Source organism: Euprymna scolopes, chromosome 1, assembly GCF_053919585.1.
Source record: "Euprymna scolopes isolate OS-2025 chromosome 1, ASM5391958v1, whole genome shotgun sequence".
In the NCBI taxonomy this organism is placed as follows: Eukaryota; Metazoa; Mollusca; class Cephalopoda; order Sepiida; family Sepiolidae; genus Euprymna; species Euprymna scolopes.
In genome coordinates this window covers 9,356,060-9,376,241 of record NC_136482.1, presented here as the reverse complement: position 1 = coordinate 9,376,241, position 20,182 = coordinate 9,356,060, and the positions used below count along the sequence as shown (strand labels likewise).

The window sequence follows — 20,182 nt, the reverse complement described above, 5'->3', positions numbered from 1 at the left end:
TTAGATTACAAACGTAATACTAAATTGATTTTTAAGTTAAAATGGTTCGTCATTTACTAATATTTAACAAAAACAAGATGAAACAATATTTATTGCTTGTACTCATTTTTTTATCGCATTATTTTCAGGCCATTAAACTATGGTTTTACTTCAAAATGTTGATGAGATTCTTCAGGTGTATCAATAAAGACTGATTCCTTATTTGAGCGGTGAAGGATCATCACTTTTTAATCATTTTTAGTAATATATTTAGTAATATTTTAGTAATATTTTTAGTAATATTTTTAGTAAAGTGTAATGATTAATCATATTTTAATCATCATTTTATGCATGACTTTAGTCGGCCTACAACTAATGTTACGTTTATTCTCCATGTTGCAATATTTTAATAAAAAATATATAAAACTCTTTGTAATTTTCCTTTTTGACATTTGAACACAATTAAAAATGGCGTCTTTTTAAATGCTAAAATTCTAAGATCCAAATGATTTCTAATTTTTCTTATGTCTAAGTGAATATAAAAATATATATTTATTTTTAAGCAGAACAAACACAAGGGACTTCCCCATTATAAAAAATAGGGAGGATGTTGCAATATTTTGGAGTTGTAATGGGGTATGATCCCACACAGTCGGACGATTCTATTTATAAACGATGCTGCTAAGAACTGACGAATCAAATAAATTCACGTTCTGCTACCAACCAATCAGAAACCAGAATTGCTTCATAAATATTAAACCTTTTCTGGAGCAATTTCACATGTTCTTTCCCGGGTTTCAACACGGTAAGAATATTTTGTTCTGTGGAACTGTCTACTACAAACAAGTCACCTCCCAGGACTTGTGTGTAACAGCGAACCATCTGAAACTGTTCTGAAACTCAAAATGGCTTACACTTCTAGACTCCACATACAAGGAATGTTCCAAAAGTAATACCTCCTATTTTCTTATTCGACCTGAATGGATCAGAGGGAATTGCAAACTGCATCGTTATAATGACTGAGCTTATGCATTCCTGACCTGAAAGTTTCATCTCTCTCTTGCAGATATAGATGATGTGAGACTCTAAGAACCCTTGTCATTGACATGCTTCAGAAGCTTACATGTAGAAAAAATTGACCGATCAACATTAACTGGCACCTGTCAAACATTTTTTAGGCCGATTCAGTTGATGTCAACACAGTTAGGAGATGGGTTCTTTGATTTCAAAGTGACAATAGAGACATGAGTGCCAAAACACGCCCCAGACGCCTATAGACAGCCATCAATCTATTGCTGGCAAAAGTGCATTGCAAATGGTAGAAAATATGTAGAAAAATAAATTCTGAAGCACAAAAAGTCACTAATTTTAATAATACCACTCCTGTCTTCGTAGCTCTTCAACTTTTTTTATTAAAAAATGAGATGCATTACTTTCGGAGCGACCCCCATACAATCACAATTTCAACCAAAGCAAACTCTTATATGATTTTGCTCCAGGTGCAAAATATCTTGATTTGTCCATGTACTAAAAGAAAAAAAAGAATGCTTTAACTTTCACTTATACTCTCTGGAAGTGAGTAACTTCCCTTGAGTTTTCTTTCCTTTTTCTTTCTTTCTTTTAAATAAACTGCAGATTCGCAGCGGCTCATTCCCTGCTTAGTTCTCAGTAAAATACAGCTTCTTTCAAGCTTCCTCAGTCTTGGACTTTTTCATTACAATTTATTTACCGAGAATGGAGAAATACTTAAAACTCGAACAGCTGGATTTGGATCCTACAAAAACAGACGCTGTCGACATGTGGAGACACTGGAAGAGGTTATTCACTATATTCCTTGAGGTGGTTAGCAATTAACAAGTAACCGACAAGTTAAAACTAAATTTATTAATTAATCTGGTGTCTCCGGCAATATTTAAACACATTTCCAATATTAATGACTACCAGACAGCCATGAACACCCTCGAGGAGGTTTTTGTTCAACCCAAGAACAACATCTTCTGCAGCCATTTATCGTCTATTCATTACCAATAAACAAACGAAAGCGTGGGATGCATTTATAAATGAAATTTCATCATCCCACATCAGACAGAGACTTCTAGAGAATAAGAGACTCGACGCATACTGCATATGACCGAGCTCTCATGTTGGAGTCAGTCCCCAAACAATTGTCAACATACACTCAGTCGAACTCCGAGGAAGAGGACGGCCGATTTGAGTGTGAGGAGCAACCCACAGCAGCAGAACTCCCAGGACAGAAATGCTTCTTTTGTGGAAACCCAAGACATGATCGGGCAAGGTGCCCTGCCAGAAATTCAATATGTAAAAACTGCAAAAAGAAGGGGCATTTTGCACGTGTCTGCAGATTCCCAACAGCAGCTGTTATGAATTATCGTCAGAAAGTCTATCTCATTCGTCCTTATGAGGAAAAATCAAAGGTGAGCCTACGAGGATACTCGTCGATACTGGGAGCTCTGAAAATTTCATCCACCCTAATAAAGTTAAGAAGTTTGGGTTAGATTCTCGTAAAAGCAAGTCAGTCTTTTGAAAGACTAAGTGTGGACTTCAAAGGACCATTACCTTCAAATTCTTGCAACCGATGCATACTGACAGTCATTGATGAATACTCATGCTTTCTTTTCATTTTCCCTTGTGTCAATGTTTCAGCTGCAACAGTTCGGAAACACCTAATTTATTCTCCATATTTGGAAATCCTTCTTTTGTACATTCTGATCATGGAATCGCTTTCATGTTGGATGAACTAAAGAAATTCTTGCTTTCTTGAGATATTGCTACTAGCCGGACGACTGCCTTTAATCCTCAAGGTAACAGACAAGTGGAAAGATATAACAGTATCATTTGGCTAACGGTGAGTCTGCGATCGAGAAACCTTTACATTACAAGTTGGGAAAGAGTACTAGATGTAGCCCTTCACAGCATTCACTCATTGTTTTCCACCTCCACTAATTGTACTCCCCACAAACGTCTCTTCAATTTCCAAAGGAAATTGGCCACTGGAGATTCCATGCCCACCTGGCTTACAAATGCTAAGCTTGTCCTTTTAAAGCGACATGTATGCGGAAGCAAATTTGAGCCCTTAGTCGAGACTGTAGACCTACTTGAAGTCAAGCCTAACTATGCTCATGTTTATTTCAATAATGGACGAGAGACGACAGTGTATCTACACCACTTATCTCCATTGGGTGATAGGACAAATAGTTTGGAGGCAGAACTAGATCCAATGCTGGAGAACCAACACCTACAGAATACACCTTGGCAATGCAACAATTCAGATTCTTCGCCAAGCACGCCCAAAACTAGATCCTAGAAAATTCAGCTCCTACCCCTCCCCACTCAGATGATCAACAGAGATCATCAGAGGACAACGAGGTGTTGAATCTGTGACGCTCTACTAGAATTCGTCAAAGCCCTCCATATCTAACTGAAAACTATTAGCTTTGAACTTCTGTTTCTTTTCTCTTTTTTCCAGCTTAAACAGAGACCCTCCCCCCTCCTGAGATTCCATGTAGCCTTACGTCCCCAGAAATCATACGGCCTCAAATTTCACTGAGCGGCGGAAAATGTGCTGAAAGAAAAAAAAGAGAACTCTTCCGCTTATACTCTCCAGAAGTGAGTAACTTCCCTTGAGTTTTCTTTCCATTTTAAATAAACTGCAGATTCGCAGCGATTCATTCCCTGCTTAGTTCTCAGTAAAATAAAGTTCTTTCAGCTTCCTCAGTCTTGGACTTTTTCATTACAATCCAATTGGATGTTTCTAGATAAAAGATAATCTATTTATAAATCTCACAATTTTAAACCGTTATGAATATTTATTAATCCCTTGAATTTTTTCTTATGTTGCACCTTGTGTAAGCTTTGAATTTCATAATCCACTCAAAAGTTAGATGAATACAGTAAATATATTTAAAGAAACATTTTACATGTCATGTTGAATGAATTGCCATTTTTATTAATAGTTTATATATATATATATATATATATATATATATATATATATATATCCTTGCAGGACCTGTTTCCTGGCGTTGCCTGAAAGAATATAAGCTAATGTTTTAGCTTATATTGTTTCTTCACAGAAGGTACATGATAATCATGGCTGATTATTCATTAGTCACTCTACAATCATCACAACGGATATACAGATTTTTTTTTTATTTCGTTTCCTATAAATTCCAATAAATAGTCAAATATTATTTATTTTATATTTTTAAAGTAAATAATTTAAGATTGTAATTTGTTTTTGTTTTTATATGAATTCCATTACTTTACCTGCGATAACTGCAGACTCTGCTTCCATTAATTGTTTTTTGATAATATTTAACTTCCCTTTTTCTTCTTCCAACAATTTCACCTTCTTTCCATTCTGAGAAATGTGTTGTTTTTGCTCTTGGATGAGGTTGAAGATCTCGTCAAAGGAGAGATGAAAACCAGCTGAGAGCAATTCTGTACACAGACTATGCTTGAAGGATTTCCCAAAGCTGCAACAGGAAATAGCAAAGAAAAAGTTACACCATACATGGAATTTGGAAAAATCGATAACTTTGTTATTATGTTCTATATGTGTAAACGAACCTCTTTGTGTGGGGATTACTTTTGTAATAGCACTCAATTGCTAGTCTAATTTCCTTTCTTATCCATTTCTTCCACTGCTTGGTCTTTGATTTATACCAATCATAAAAAAGGCCATGGTTTGTTATGGCAAAACCAGACCCAGGCTTATTTTATTTGTGATCTTTTTTTTTTATAAATTCAATCCAAACAAGGCAAATTGCCACTGAGATGTAAGAAGCTTCCGTTAATTAGGAACCATGTCTACAGGATAATTATTAGTGATTACGATAATATATATATATATATATATATATATATATATAAAAAATATATATATATATATATATATATATATATATATATATATATATATATATATATATATATAGGGAGTAGAGCAGCAAGATGTCTGTTCACTTTACATTTAAATTTCTGCATGTTAGTAGAGCAACAATATTCCCTATGTGGGTGAATGATGGCTTTGTAGAGATACTGTCAGACGTGAATATTTTTCTAGTATGGTAGAGGGAGACTACCTTCTTTGCAGCAGCCTCGGCAATGTCTTCTATGTATTTGTTCCAATTCATGTTGCCTGTGAATGTTAGGCTGAGGAGTTTGAGTGATGGACTCTCATCTTATGTTGGTCGGAAAGGTTCTTTGTAATTGTTGAAAGATCCTATCACAGGGATAGTGTTTGCTTATGTCATATGTAGAAATGTAGAAATCACATTGTACATGTTAGATGTTTACAATAAGGAATGTTGATAAATTTTTTTTTCAACAGCTGATATATTGGAAACAAAACACTTTCCAAACAATATATTTTTAATAAAATTATTTTTAAATACTATTAAAATGTTAGTTACAACAAGTTGAATCATATATGGAAACCAGTCAATAAAATGTAGTCATTTTGAAATAAAGTATATTCAATAATAGATCAAGGGAGATGACATCCCTGATAAAATTGTCTGTGAGATGGGTATATTTGTTGATGAAACCACACTCTATAACAGGCACGAGGGGAAAACAAATGAACACATATCTAAGGAAATGGCAGAAACACTAGAGGATGACCTCCAATCTGTAGTGGACTGGGGACAAAAATGGAAGGTCACATTCAATGCTGCCAAGACTAAGCTTGTTTCCTTCAATGATTACAAGAAACCTTCTCTACCACCAATAGCAATGGCCAAGAACACATAACCTGAAAGTACTTCCTTTAAACTCCTCGGCTTAATGTTTACAGGGAACATGAACTGGAATAGATACATTGAGAGCATTGCCAAGGCTGCTGCGAAGAAAGTGGGCTTTCTCTACCGTGCTAAAAACTACTTATGACTGAAAGTATCCTGTACCTCTATAAGGCCACCATTCACTCATGTATGGAGTATTGTTTTCACATTTGGTCCGGTGCATCTACTATCTGTCTGTCACTCCTGGACAGGGTTCAAAAGAGAGTCGCCAACCTGATAGGTCCTGAACTGTCATCTAGGCTTCAGCCTCTGTCCCATCGACGAATGTTGCATCCCTCTGCCTGTTCTACAAGTATTTTAATGGTGAATGCTCTGATGAACTACAAGCATTTGTACCGACGTGAACACCCTTGACAAACCTGACAAGCAGCTAAATCCCACCTCTACACAGTAGAGATCCTTAGGTGTAAGAAAGCCTTCTACTCCAATAGTTCTTCCCCAGAACTGCTAGACTTTGGAACTCACTTCCAGGATTCTGCTTTCCCAACTGTACTAACATGCAGAAGTTCAAATGTAATGTGAACAGACATCTTACCACTTATCTCCCTTCATAATATTCCTGCAACTTATGTCCCCGATAGTAGCCCCCCTACTTCAAAGTGGCACTGTGCCTTGTTTGGGGTGAAAACTGAATTAAAAAAAAATAAATAAAAACTACCAACTTTGGAAAATTTGATTAAATGTGACATATCATGAATTTAGAGTTATTTCCCTTGGTGTTTTTAACAATGCTACTATTGGCCATATTAAATTCGTTTCAAAATGACTACAAAGCCAAGTGGCTTCTCATCTGATTTGGAGATTCTTTCTAAACTTAACAAATAACCTTGGTAAAACCCATTCTTTAGAATGCCATGCATGCAGTAAATCTCTTTCTTCTAAAAGATAGAATTTTCAATGTTTGCCAACTAGGATAGGATAAAACATAGTGCAATTAAATGTGTACTAGCAATAAATCTTGTTTTGTTTTTGTTTAAATAATAGTAAATGAGGAACGATTTTGAATTAAAATTTGTTTAGTATTATGCTTGAAATGCATATATATGTTAAAATAATGGATGACTTCCGTTTGTATGAAAACTCCATTGACTTTTTTCTAGCATATGTACAAATTTCAAGCGTGATCTTATAATTCAAAATGGCGGCCGACTCTCTCTCGGAGAGGGTAAGTTTGGGAAAAGGTATTATAAATAATAAACTAGACAAAATGCTGTTAGAAATTCGCTCAATATATGTTACCGTGACATAAGTTGACATATATTCGGTTGTTTTTTAATAGTATTTTGTCTAGTTTATTATTTATAACATCTTTTCCCAAACTTACCGTGTTAAAGAGACGGTTGGGCGCCATTTTGAATTTTCTAATACATCGGTAAACACTGCATGTTTTTCGAGCTGAATAAACATGTTACACTGAATAAAAACACAAAAAATATATCCAGTTAGGTAGAAAAGTAACTTATCTTGCCTTTGATAACATTTATTTGTTCTATATTTGTTTTTTGACAACTTTTTCGAATCTATGTGTACAGTAATACAAACCCGTATGTCCATCACTCCTGACAATTACTGACAAAAATAAACCTTTTTTTCTGACAAAAACCTTCATTAAGTTAGAAATAAAAAAATATTTTTTGCATGAAAACCCACACAGGGCCCACCCTAAGCCAGCTTGACATTTTTTTTGGAGTTTTAAATTGTAATGATAGGTAACTATATGCTTAATAATAAACTAACACCAGAAAATGGCTAGACTCATGCCATTGCTTTCATGCATTTTTATTTATATAAATATGAATATAAAAAGTACAAAAACAGACTAAGTAGCCGTCTTCAAAGCATCAATTTTCACATTAATTCCTGATATTTCATAAAATACAGGTACAAAATAAATAAGTACAAATTTAAATAAAATTTAGTAAAATAAGTACAATTTACAATAAAGGAATGGTCAGTTGTTCAAATGCTGGAGCAAGGCTCTTGCATAACCACCACAGAACAAGTTCATGAATGGACCAATATTTCTTATCAAGAACTAGTCAAAGGTAACTTCATTATCATCAAGATCTGGCTGTGGTGAGTTGGTGCAATGAAAGCCTTTGCAATTACCACACAAGTTTGAACAGTGAATGCCATGTTTCCTGTAGCTGCATCTAAAGTACAGTTACACCTAATTATAGCCAACAAGTTTACAGGAGCAGGTGGCAAATCAGTTTTGATTGGTTGTAATTTACTATCTGAAAGTTTCCATCCCCACTCGTCAGGTTTTAGCTGGTTTCTACTTTTCCATTCTTGAATTTGGAAATAAACTCGAAGGCTGTGGAATTTCGTAGCTGCTCTTGTTGATGGCAATGATTTGACATCAAAATATTTTGAGCTTTTTGCAACTTTTTCCTTAAAGTGCCTTAGTCAGAGATGATTGATGTTTTTCCATCATTACCATTGTACAGGTACACTAAAGACGACCCCCAGCTTCAATAACCTCTTCTACACTGCTATTCTTGTCAAACAGTTCTACCAGTTTGAGGAAGTTTCTATTGTTCATCACCTTTCAAAGGGATGCTGCCTTCCCAATTTTTTTTTTTTTTTTTTTTTTTTACACGGTGGTCACCACTTATCAAGGCCCAGAAGCCACTCAGGGATAAGGGTTATTGCAAGTATAGTACGTTAGTGTGGAGATTTGATGAAGTGTTTACTTAAGGGGGCGGTTCATTAGGAATTTGTTAACGTTGGACTTGAAGACATCCAAGTTATAGTCAGGTGGGAAGCAGGCAGACGGAACAGAGTTCCACAGGCGTGCAGTTCTAAGAAAGAAGCTTTGTTCATGGAATCCACGTTTTGATTTAGGTACAGATAAAGAGTGGGGGAAATTTTTCACAGTGGATTCAGCTAGACGGGTGTTTTTCGTGAAAGACTGGCGAGGGGGGGACCAGAGATTGGAGTTCAGACGAGCACCTGCCATGGAAATAACGATAAAACAAGGATAGGCTCGCAACATCTCTTCTGTGGGAGAGAGGTTGCAGGGTAGAGAAAAGGGCATCACCCACTAAGACACGAAGTCTATTTTGTACTCTGTCAAGGCAGGATAGGCTGTTTTTAGCAGCTCCTGCCCAGATATGGCAGCAGTATTCCATCCTTGGACGTACTTGGCTTTTATATAGATAGAGAATTGCATCAGTAGTGAGATATCTTCTGGAGCGAAAGAAGGATCCCACCATCTTTCCAGCGACCTTGGCAACAGACTTGATGTACGTGTTCCATTTCAGATCAGGAGTAAAGGACAAACCCAGAAGCTTGTCAAAACACGGGGCTTCTCCTAGACGAGAGCCATCCATTTCAATTGATGCCAGTCTAGCTGAAACCACTGTCAAAAATTTTCCCCACTCTTTATCTGTGCCAAAATCAAAACCTAGATTCCATGAACAAAGAAGTGCGCGCCTGTGGAACTCTGTTCCGTCTGTCTGTTTCCCACCTGACTACAACCTGGATGCCTTCAAGTCCAACATAAACAAATTCCTGATAAACCGCCCCCTTAAGTAAGACACTTTATCAAATCTGAACACTAACGTGCTATACATACAATAACCCTTATCCCTGAGTGGCTTCCGGGCCTTGATAAGTGGTGACCACCTTGTAAAAAACAAAAATCCTTGGACTTCTCCACCTATATATCTGGTCTTGACCTTTACTGCTGATCTGAAATGGAAACATACGTCAAATCTGTTGCCAAGGTTGCTGGAAAAATGGTGGGATCCTTCTATCAATCCAGTTGATATCTACCTGCTGATGCATTTCTTTACCTAAATATCTACTGGATTGATAGAAGGATCCCACCATTTTTTCCAGCAACCTTGGCAACTATTTGTTCTATTTTAGATCAGCAGTAAAGGTTAAGCCCAGAAGCTTGTCAAAACATGGATCTTCCCCAAGACGAGAGCCATTCATTTCAATTGATGCTAGATGGGGATCAGAGTGTTGATGATCTAAAGATAGAAGCTTGGTTTTAGATGCATTAAAAGTAACCAGCCACTTTTCCCCCTATTTTATCACATGCTCAATATCAGAGGAAAGAGAATCAAAGAGAACTTGGTCATTTACAGTCTTTGATGTGCTGCGATAGATGGTAGTGTCTACGAATGATCTAAGGATGTGATTTGGAAGATCATTGATGTAGATCAGGAAGATTTCTTGGACCCAGGATGGACCACTGAGGGACTTCAGCATTAATACTATGAGCTTCTGATTTCTGCCCATCAACCCCTACTCTTATGAACTTATCAGAGAGAAATGATTGTAGTGTGAAGTATCCTCATGTACCCTGTACAGAGAGACCAAAGCCATTCGAGGATGGTGTCTATTAAGTCATTCAAACTCTCAAAATTAACTGCGTGAATGAGTGTGCGACCCTCCGTGTACTTACTTGGTGGTTTCTTTAGTGGTTAAAACTGGCAACTTTGCTCGCAGACTCATCTGTTTTTGCAGCAGTTCTCTTTCTCTTCTACCAGCTGGCATCTTGATGTTCTGGAAATACATCTGGTTTTCAACTGGATCATTGTCGTTGGAAACCAACTGCACCGCCAGGTGTTCGGCATTTTTTGAAAGAAGATCAGCCATCCTTATGAAATCCTGATGAGAGAAAGAAGTCAAAAACGTGTAGAAGTTGAGTTTGATTTTGTTTGGAAACAAACATTATATACATTTACTATATATATTTTATATTACTACTAGCGAGGGGTACCCGGCGTTGCCCGAGTGTTTGGAGGTGTGGGGGGGGGGGTTTAAAAAAAAAAGTAAGTATGAGGATCGAACCCAAACCGTTGAGGCAAAGTTGTGAAAAAAAAAGTGTGACGTTAGCCATTGCCCCACCGCGACATGCTAACAGAAACGTGTTTGAATTTATTTAATTACTTGGATTTAGCAGGTGCGCATTTTAATGAGTTAATGAGGTCAAGTTTGACTACTGGATTTCATTTACTGCTGAACGCTTCTTCTCCCCCAAGATGTTATAGGAAAAAGACTAACCCATATGCGGCGAGCGACAAATATTGAATATTTATCTTCCCGAAATCGAGCAAATTAAATAGACAGGCGAGCTTCGTTGTTAACTGTGAGATATTACGATTTATATGTGATATAAAAAGTTTTAAAAAGTTGTGAACTGACCGACCGCTTCTCTGAAAGAAGCCTTTTGTAGACACACAGAAAAAGCGAACACACATACATACATACATTTTCGCTTTTATATTTATAGATATATTATTATTATATATATATATTATATTCACTATTTATTACTACATATTTTTACTATATATATTTTATATCACTATGTATTATTACTATAAATATATATATATATATATATATATATATATATATATATATATATATATATATATTATTTATAATTGATGGTTTCCATATTGTATTAAATTCTATACTTGGTCTGCTTAATAGGTGACCATCGCCCAGTATATATATTCTTTGAGTCGTTTTATTCTTCACCATTCTTTTCTGTCTATAATTTTTACTTCATCCCATAAGGATGTATCCTTTTTAATGCCAGATGTGCTCAGCCAAAGCTGACTTTTCAGTCTCTCCACATATCACAGCTTTTCGATGTTCTTTCCAACTTTACTTTTAGTGAATGACATGTCTCACGTTGTATAATTTTCCACATTTACTTGGGATCTCATATACACAGTTCATAGTTATGATTTTTTCTGTAGGGGGGGGGGAGACTCGTAAAAGCTGTTTCCTGAGAGTCGAATCGCTTCTGAATACTGTCCTTATGTCATATGGATTAAATATTCTTTGGAGTTTTTCCGAAGCACCTTTCATGTATCGTATACAAATTGTGGTGAGTTTTTGAGTGGGGTCTTTTGGTGTTTGGTTCAGATTTCTTGGAGCTGACGTCATGCTCCCTGGTTCAGTGAAGGGTTTCTCGTAACTATCCATTTCCTCTTGATATGTATTGCTATTGCTACATATTGCTTTTTCTTGGTGTTGTAGGCAATGAATGATTCCTTTCTTTACATTATATGGATGGTGGAAGTTGAAATTTAGATACTGTCCAGTGAAAGTTGGCTTTCAATATACAGATGACATAAACTCTTGACTCGTACGAGTTATCAGCACATCTAAGAAGGACTATTTGTTATTATATTCTTTTTCCATTGTAAACTGTATAGATGGACGGATAGAGTTCAGATGGTCCAGTAATGTTTGAACATCTTCCTGGTGAGGCCAGAGTATGAATCTGTTGTCCACATATCGCAGCCACATTGTTGGCTTTAGTGATGTTGATCCTAACGTCATTTCACATATACATTTGCCAGTACTGAGGATAATGGTGATCTCATCCACAAACGTTCTTCCTACTGATATATATCAAATCCCATCACAAAGTATGTTGTCTCTACACAGAAGGTCAACATCTCTATTAAGTGCATTCCTTCAATGAGGCATCTGAAGACAGCTTATCGTGTACCACCATCTGCATCTTGTCAGTGTGTACTTTCATGAACAGACTCATTACATCTAGACTCACCATCTAGTGGGAGATGAAGTTTAAGTATTGTCTAGTGAACATTTGCTTTCCATATATAGATGACATAAACTCTTGATCAATTCAAATTATTAGCACATCTGGGACAACAGTTTGTTATTATGTTCCTTTACCATTGTGAGATGGACAGTTTAAAAAAAAAACCTTCACTGAAATCATTATTTTCATAAAAGGTGCTCGACTAAGCTTCATTCTTTGAATCCTTCTCCTAAAACATTCACAGCGAGAACTTCCTTTTCTTTCTCTGTTTGCCTAACATGAAACAGAATTTCCCAAAACAGAGTTTATTTTCAAGAACTTCACATCTGTGGAACACAATACCATGGACTGCCTCTCTGTAGACTAAAACATCCAATCTTAATAAACATTTGTCATAAACCTTCCTCATAAGTAATCAAATTTTGTTGATCATCTTCATCATCGGGTTAATATCTGTTTTACATGCTGACATGTGTTGGACGGCTTTTAGAAATTGATTAGACAGATCTTCATTTATCTCTCTTTTTCTCAACTCCATCCCTATCTCATATTATTTACTCTGTCAGAGTAAAAAATCTTCTGACATCTAGGGACCGTTACCATAAAGAGATGGAATTTTTCTTTCAGTTGGGTAAGTTGGGAGTATTTTCATTTGAAAAGTTCAAGTGCAGTAAGTTCATCAAATATATTCTTTACAATATTTGTAAAAGTTCAAATACCACTCTACATCCAACCTGGACTTTAACACTTCCATCCATACTGATTCGAGAGGCCCGGATCAAAATTGGAAAGACGTCTCTTCAGTTTAACATAAAAAAAAAAAGAAAAAAGGCCATCAATGTCTTAACAATAATTTACGCACCTGAAGTGCACATTTACTACAAAAAAAACAAATCATGGTTCCATGAAACTGCTTCAAAAAAGGCAAAATTTGGCCTTAAAGAGGCCAATCTGTCAAACCTTAAAAAGGCCAAATTGTTAAAACAATATGGCGGCTACACTCTGGGGCCTCGAATGTCGTACATTTAATTTAATAAAAAAAGATAAATAGGTCCGACTTTGTCAACTAGGCCCCAACCCCTGTCCCATTGCCGCATTGCTGCATCCCTGTGCCTGTTTTACAAGTATTTTAATGGAATGTGCTCTGATGAACTCATTGCATCGACGTGCATATCCCGACAAACTCGCTTAGCAGCGAAATCACACCCCTTGGCCCTTCACTGTTGAGGTCCCTAAATGTCGGAGGGCTTTCTACTCTGATAGCTTCTTCTCTGGAACGGCTAGTCTTTGGAATTCTCTTTCTTCTACCTGCTTCGTAAACTGCACTGATATGTAGAAAGTCCAAATGCAACGTAAATCAACATCTTTCTCAGGCATGGTCCCACGTCCAAGTAGAAATATTCCTTGTTTGGGGTGAAGGTGGGGCGGGGGATAAATAAATAAATTATAATAATTAAAAAAAAAAAAAAATACTTTTTGTGGTTTTAATTTCAGCCTTTGGGTCTAATAATGTGCTTTATATAAAAATAAATAGTATTTTATGGTTTTATGATGTCAAATAATTTACGCTGCTAAATTACACATTAACAGTTTTGTGTCTGTGTGTTTTGAATGCTTTTTCTAAATCTCAGATATTCGGTTTTTACAAGCAGTTTCGCAAACAAGATGGCGGCCGTCAGAAAACCTGCCGCTATTATTGCTTGTAAAACCGTTGGTAAAAACTGAATATTTGATATTAAAAGAAAGCATTAAAACTACTTTAAAACGCAAAAAAAAAAAAAAGAGAATAAAATAAAATAAACCAGGTAAATAGCCGTTTTGCACTTTAAGGAAACAAAAGTACGAGGAAGAAAATGGGACATGTCGTATTATACCGGTTTAAAGAATGCCATTTGATTGGATAGCGACATATTGATGTCATTTTATAAATAAAAAGGAATATTGAAATTTACATTATTAGAAAACAGAATTTTTTTTAAGTAAGTTTTTTTTTTAATTTAAGATAAAAGTAAAATAGTTCACTATAAATAGGTGAAAGAATTGTGTTACTTAAATATGACTTTACAATAATTATTTTTATACTATTATTAAATACTTAGTTATTAAATTCTTAAATTAAGTTCAATTTTTAAATTCTATCTTAACTTAAAAAATTCTTTTACAATATTATTTTTATACTATTAATTATTACATACTTAGTTATAAAATTCTTTTCCAATAATTATTTTTATACTCTTATTACATACTTAGTTATTTAATTCTTTTACAATAATTATTTTTTATTAAATTCTTTTACAATAGTTTCAATTTTTAAATTCTATCAATATTTTATAGCAATGACGTCAATATTTCACTAGCCAATCAAATAGCATTCTTTCAACCGGTGTAATACGACTTATGTCCCATTTTATTCCTCGTACTTTTGTTTCCTTAAAGTGCAAGAGGGCGTACAAAAGTAATTTTTATTGGTTATAGTAACATCTATTTATTGTATATTTTCATTTTTTTTACCCTTTTTGTTGTTGTTGTTGTTGTTGTTGTTGGATTCTCTGCTAAATCACCCAACATTGCCATAGTATAGAAGGATTTCTCCTTTGTTTTTGACCGAAGATAGAAAAGATGAAATGTAGTATCGAAACAGATACTACATTTTGCTCATAGCCAAGTCCCATACTTTAACTAGAAAATTATGAATTTGAATTTATTACGCTTAGTTCCGTTCTCGATTTGTTTATAAAGATGGCAACTATATTTTTACGTACGAGTTTTCATTTCCTTATTTCACGTGTACGCTGAAACATATTACAACTTATTGATTTTTAATGTTTTTGTTTTTTCGATTAAAACATCATTGTTAGAGAATTAATGTCGGACCCCATTTCACTCAAAATAATTTACGTGACTGAAGTAGGAATAAACCAACCTCTTACGCGTTCCACAGAATTACTGCGTCCGTGAAATGTCGCTTCTTGTCAGCAAGAAAAAAGTTTCCAGTTAGAAACATAGTAAATATTGTTGCTAAGCAACATGTCAACGAAGATTATTCTCGACTTTCGTAATTCTTGTCTATTTTTTATTAAAAATAAATATCAGTTAAGAATGGAATTTTTGGTTACCTTTACGGTTTCTGTTTGAAATTCACTTTCGGTTTCTCCTTCGTTGTTACTTGATTTTTTTTTTTTTTTTTCGATATCATTTGTTTATTAAATTGAGTGAAAGTGCACTGGGGGGGGGGGGACCACCCGATTATTTACCTTTAAGAAGTCGTTGTTTTTTTGATATTCGACTGTTTACAGAGCTGCGCTGCAGTCGGGTCTGCTGCTTAAAAAAAACACATTTTATAGTATCGCTGACTAGAATTATGTACAATAATAACACGGAAAAAAAAACAATGCTTTCGGTAATAGTTAATGGCCACCATGTTTCTTGCCATGCAAGACAGCCGGCAACAAACCGCGACAAAAAAAAAAAAGACAGCGAACTTTTTTTTTTTTGTAGAGATTTTTATTTTTTTACAGGAAGGGTTTGGGTTAATATCCTCCCCCCCCCCCACACACACACCTTTTCTGTTTTGTTTTTTTTTAATTTTACACAGAAAAATAGTTCAGAGTTAACTTTTGTTTTTTGCTTAAAAAGGAAGAAAAAAGTTGAGAGTAATTTATTTTATCTCCCTTTTTTCTTTTTTTTTTGCAAGGAAGGAAGGAAGGAAGGTTTTTTTTTGTTTGTTTGTTTTACAGGGAAGGAAGGTTTTGGGGGGTTTTTTAACAAGAAATCTCTCGAAGTTCCGACTTGTGTCTGCAGCAGCCTGTAAAAAAAATTTATGCAACAGTTTCGTCTTGCCTGTCTCACTCCTTATAAATAAATACCTGGCTAGGTAATGCTGAATGCTGCATGAATTCTGCTCGAATACCAGGCCGCTTAATCCACTGTTTTATGTCTAGCCACATGCGTTCTATATTTTGTGTGTGGATGCTGGGATCCTGAGGGTCCACAAAATTTTGTGAGTGGTTTATGGTGTAATGTGGAAAATGCCGGTCGATGTTACTATATGCCTTCCAACAATCACTGAAAATGTTTGAGCCCGGAAGGATAAACTTGTGCACCAGCGGAGTTTTGGCGTCCCGTTTTTCATCTGGGCCCGTCAATGCGGCGACGAAACTTTTTTTTTAAATTCTTTCGATTCCGCCAAAAAGCCATATTTGACTAGCCATCATCCTTCCTCTATTGTACTTTCGGCGCACGATAAGGGTTTCATCGATTTCGACAGCTATCCCGTCGCCTCCAATGGGTTCCTGGTTGTTAAGCCAGTCCTCACAGACCTCGGAACAGAAGGACCGCCAATCAACTGAGGAGTGGCGCGAAATGTCCAGATTTTCGCGTACTGTCCGGTGGTTCCACATAGTGCTTAAAAAATGATTGACGAACATTATTACTTTCCATCCTGGCATCCGAGCAATGAATGTTCCTGTTGTTTCGGCGACAGTGAAACCGCAATATTTTCTTTTTTCTTTTTTTTTTTTTTTTTTTTTTTTTGATGTTCCCACTTTTGTGTAGTGCGTGCACTCCACTGCACCTCCAGATTTGTTTACCTTCTCGGAACGAACACGTGTTCTTGCATTGCGGACAGGTAACGCTTGTCGGCAAAACACCATGTCTTCGCAGAAATTGCCTGCTCGTGTCTTCTTCTTTGTGAAATGCCTTTACTATATCAAAATATTTGTTGCTACAACCGTCACAGGAATCCACAGTATTGGTATTCATCTCCCCCCCCCCCCCCGCCTCGAAGAAAATGTTAAAAAAAACTTTTTACAGAAACAAAAACACAAAAAATGGAAAGAAATAAATGTATAAAGAGATAAATGTATGAAAACAAAAAAAAAAAATTGGGGGGGGCATAGAAAAGATTAAGAAAATGTTTTAGGATTTAATTTGGAGTGGTTTTCGTTTGCAGTAAATGCTGAAACTGAAGAAAAAGAAATATCATCTGCTACAATCACTGACAATTTTTGCGCATGCGCACCCACTTCACCGTCGTAGATGACAGTAAACCCAAAAAATTGCGGCTAGACATTACTATACTAGTAACCACGAGCTAATGCATGTGTCAGTTTTGCTCATAATTCTAGTCAGCGACACTATAAAATGTGTTTTTTTTTTAAGCAGCAGACCCGACTGCAGCTGTAAACAGTCGAATATCAAAAAAAACAACGACTTAAAGGTAAATAATCGGGTGGTCCCCCAGTGCACTTTCACCTTAAATTGTTAGGTGAAAGTATAGTAAAGGTAAAAAAAACAAAAAACAACAACAACAAAAAAAACACCCACCCATCCACGTTAAGAAAGGTTTTCCTAAATAATGTTAGAACTAAACAGTGAGCACATTCTTTCAAACAATAAAAAATAATGATTTTTTTTTTCAATTGTATTAATTTTTTTTTTTTTTTTTTTTTTTCATAATCTGGTTAGTGTCCAATCAATAATAATGCAGTGAAAAAATTTCAAAAAAAAACTATCAGTATAGAAATTACGCATGGGGTGATGGTTGTACACTCCGCCAATAATGTTATTTAGGGGGGGGGGTAAAGAAAAAAACATTTTTAACATGAGGAGATACAACCGGAAGTAAAGTTGAAACCGTAATCGTAAAGATATTTAATATTTCAGAAGGAATTGCCCCATTTTACGGACCGTACTAAAAACCGACGTATCGTCGGCATTTTCCGGCAGGTTACATAAGCCGCCAATGAAATTTCAACAGACGATAATTGACAAACACGATAGAAATACATGGCAGAAATTTCAATCATTTTTTTTTTTTTTAATTAGAGTCAACATCTCCAATCTATACAAGGTTGGAAAGTAGGCCTTTAAGTAGTCATATTCTTTTAATATGATTCTCAAGTTAAATTCACTTTTACGGTATCTTTTGTTGACAATTCGAAAGTTTAACTCATTGTTTTAAGGTAAGTAACTTTATTTTACGGAAATAGTTGGAAAAAAAAAATCATTTTTTTCTTACATTTACTTAATGTTTTGTTTAAGAAAAATTACAATATCGTCGCATTTTACATTTTTTTGTGTTATTAGTGTTAGAAAAATTTTTTACGTTTGTTGCGGGGCCAGTCGTCCGGGGACAATTGACCCAGCAACTAACAAGGTAGATACAGGCAAAAAGTAAACAGCAAAAAGGCAAAGAAGAATGACAGACACAGGTTGTTTGGTTAAAGGTGAGGGTTTGCCTTTTATTTGCAAAGGAAGCAAAAAATCGTATGAACTGGATGCTGGTCGAAAAGTTGCATGTCACTGGAGACTAAGGTTTGGAGGGCTGGAACTGGTACTTTAAACGTAGCATGATTTAGAGTTGCTTGCTGGGTCTGAAATGATCGGCTGGATGCCAGGGCAATCCAGAACAGTCGGTGAACACTGAGAATGCAGGGGTCAGTGTTAAGGAATGGACGACACTGGGGGCATAGGGGTCAGTGTTAAGGAACAGACGATCAGTAGGGAGCAAGGTCACAGGTCAGAGGAGCAAGGTGCAAGCAAGGTTGCAGGCCGGAGGAGCAAGGTGCAAGCGAGGTTGCAGGCTGGAGGTGCGAGGTTGCAAGCAAGGTTGCAGGCCGGAGGAGCAAGGTGCAAGCGAGGTTGCAGGCCGGAGAAATGAGGTGCAAGCGAGGTTGCAGGCCGGAGAAATGAGGTGCAAGCGAGGTTGCAGGCCGGAGGAGCGAGGTTGCCGGAAAGCTGCAGGAGGAACTGGAAGGCACTGAGGACTGGAAGGCTGGAGTGAGCTGGAGGCACCAAGGGTTGGAAGGCTGTAGGAGTGAGGCGCTGGAGGCACCAAGGGCTGAAAGGCTGCTGGAATGAGCAGGAAACCGCTGGAGTGAGCTGGAAGCGTTGGAGACTGAGAGTGAAGTTCACTGCTGGTGGGTCTCAGGAGGCAAGCAGTAGTGAATCGCATTAGTAGAAAAACTTATTAGCCTTGATAAGGGCTTGTTGTTTAGCCCTGATAATGGCTGTTTGAACTGCTGCTGCTGCTGCTGGGAATCCTTTCGGCTGGTGGATTTGGTCGACTTGACTGGTAACGTCAGTCGTCGCTTCGGAGTCTCCTCCTACTCTCTTAGCCGGGTCTGGTGCCCGGCCGAAACTCGCTGATCGGGCCGAGGCTGGCTGTATTCATTTGGCCAGTGTGATGTTAAAGGCGTCGCTCCCAATAAGACAAATAAACAACTCTAATTAATTCCAGAACGAAATTTATGCAATTAAAAGTAGCTTGGGAGTTTGTTGATTCCATTTACGTTAAATTCATCTAAAAAGTAAAAAGTCAATTGCCTGAATTATTTGCATTTTGTTTGATATATATGAATTCCGACGTGTGTAGCAAAGTTGATGATGAAAAGAAAGGGAAGGTGAATGTATTCACTGAACCCATATATGTTCATATGTTTAGCTCACGTTAGCCTATCGCGTCCTTTGTTTAAGGGAAGGGAAGCAGAAGAGAACAGTGGGAGCGAAGAAAGAAAGAAAAATGGAGGTGGTGATTTTGAAACTGTGACATGTTAAATGTAGTTAAAAAAATCATTTTTTATAATTCTTAGTAAAATAGTTATCACCCTTAGAACAATGAGTTAAGCTTCCGAATTGTCCTTTTATTTATTTAGTTATTTGGTGAAGTACAGAATAATTAACAAAGTCTTCAGTCCCATGTTAAGAATGGCTTTGTAAATAATAATATTATTTCAACATGGTCCATTCAGTTTTTTTTTTCCTTGATTTTAATTTCCTTTTTTTTTTGTTCCATGGAGTAACCACTTAACAAGGCCCAAAAGCCACTCAA

The 20,182-nt window shown here is 36.3% G+C and overlaps 1 protein-coding gene across 1 annotated transcript in view; it reads right to left on the bottom strand.

Annotated features, from left to right (window-relative positions):
• LOC145279886 (tetratricopeptide repeat protein 29-like) overlaps positions 1-16,390 on the bottom strand; it is a 55,044-nt gene extending 38,654 nt beyond the window's left edge. Inside the window, exons 1-3 of the mRNA XM_080131361.1 lie at positions 16,218-16,390; positions 10,225-10,430; positions 4,267-4,475 (exon numbers count right to left, since the gene is read on the bottom strand). Coding sequence (XP_079987487.1) covers positions 4,267-4,475; positions 10,225-10,430; positions 16,218-16,298 — 496 coding nt within the window. The 5' untranslated portion in view covers positions 16,299-16,390. The remainder of the gene's footprint in view (positions 1-4,266; positions 4,476-10,224; positions 10,431-16,217) is intronic.
• Between the last annotated feature and the right edge of the window lie 3,792 nt (positions 16,391-20,182).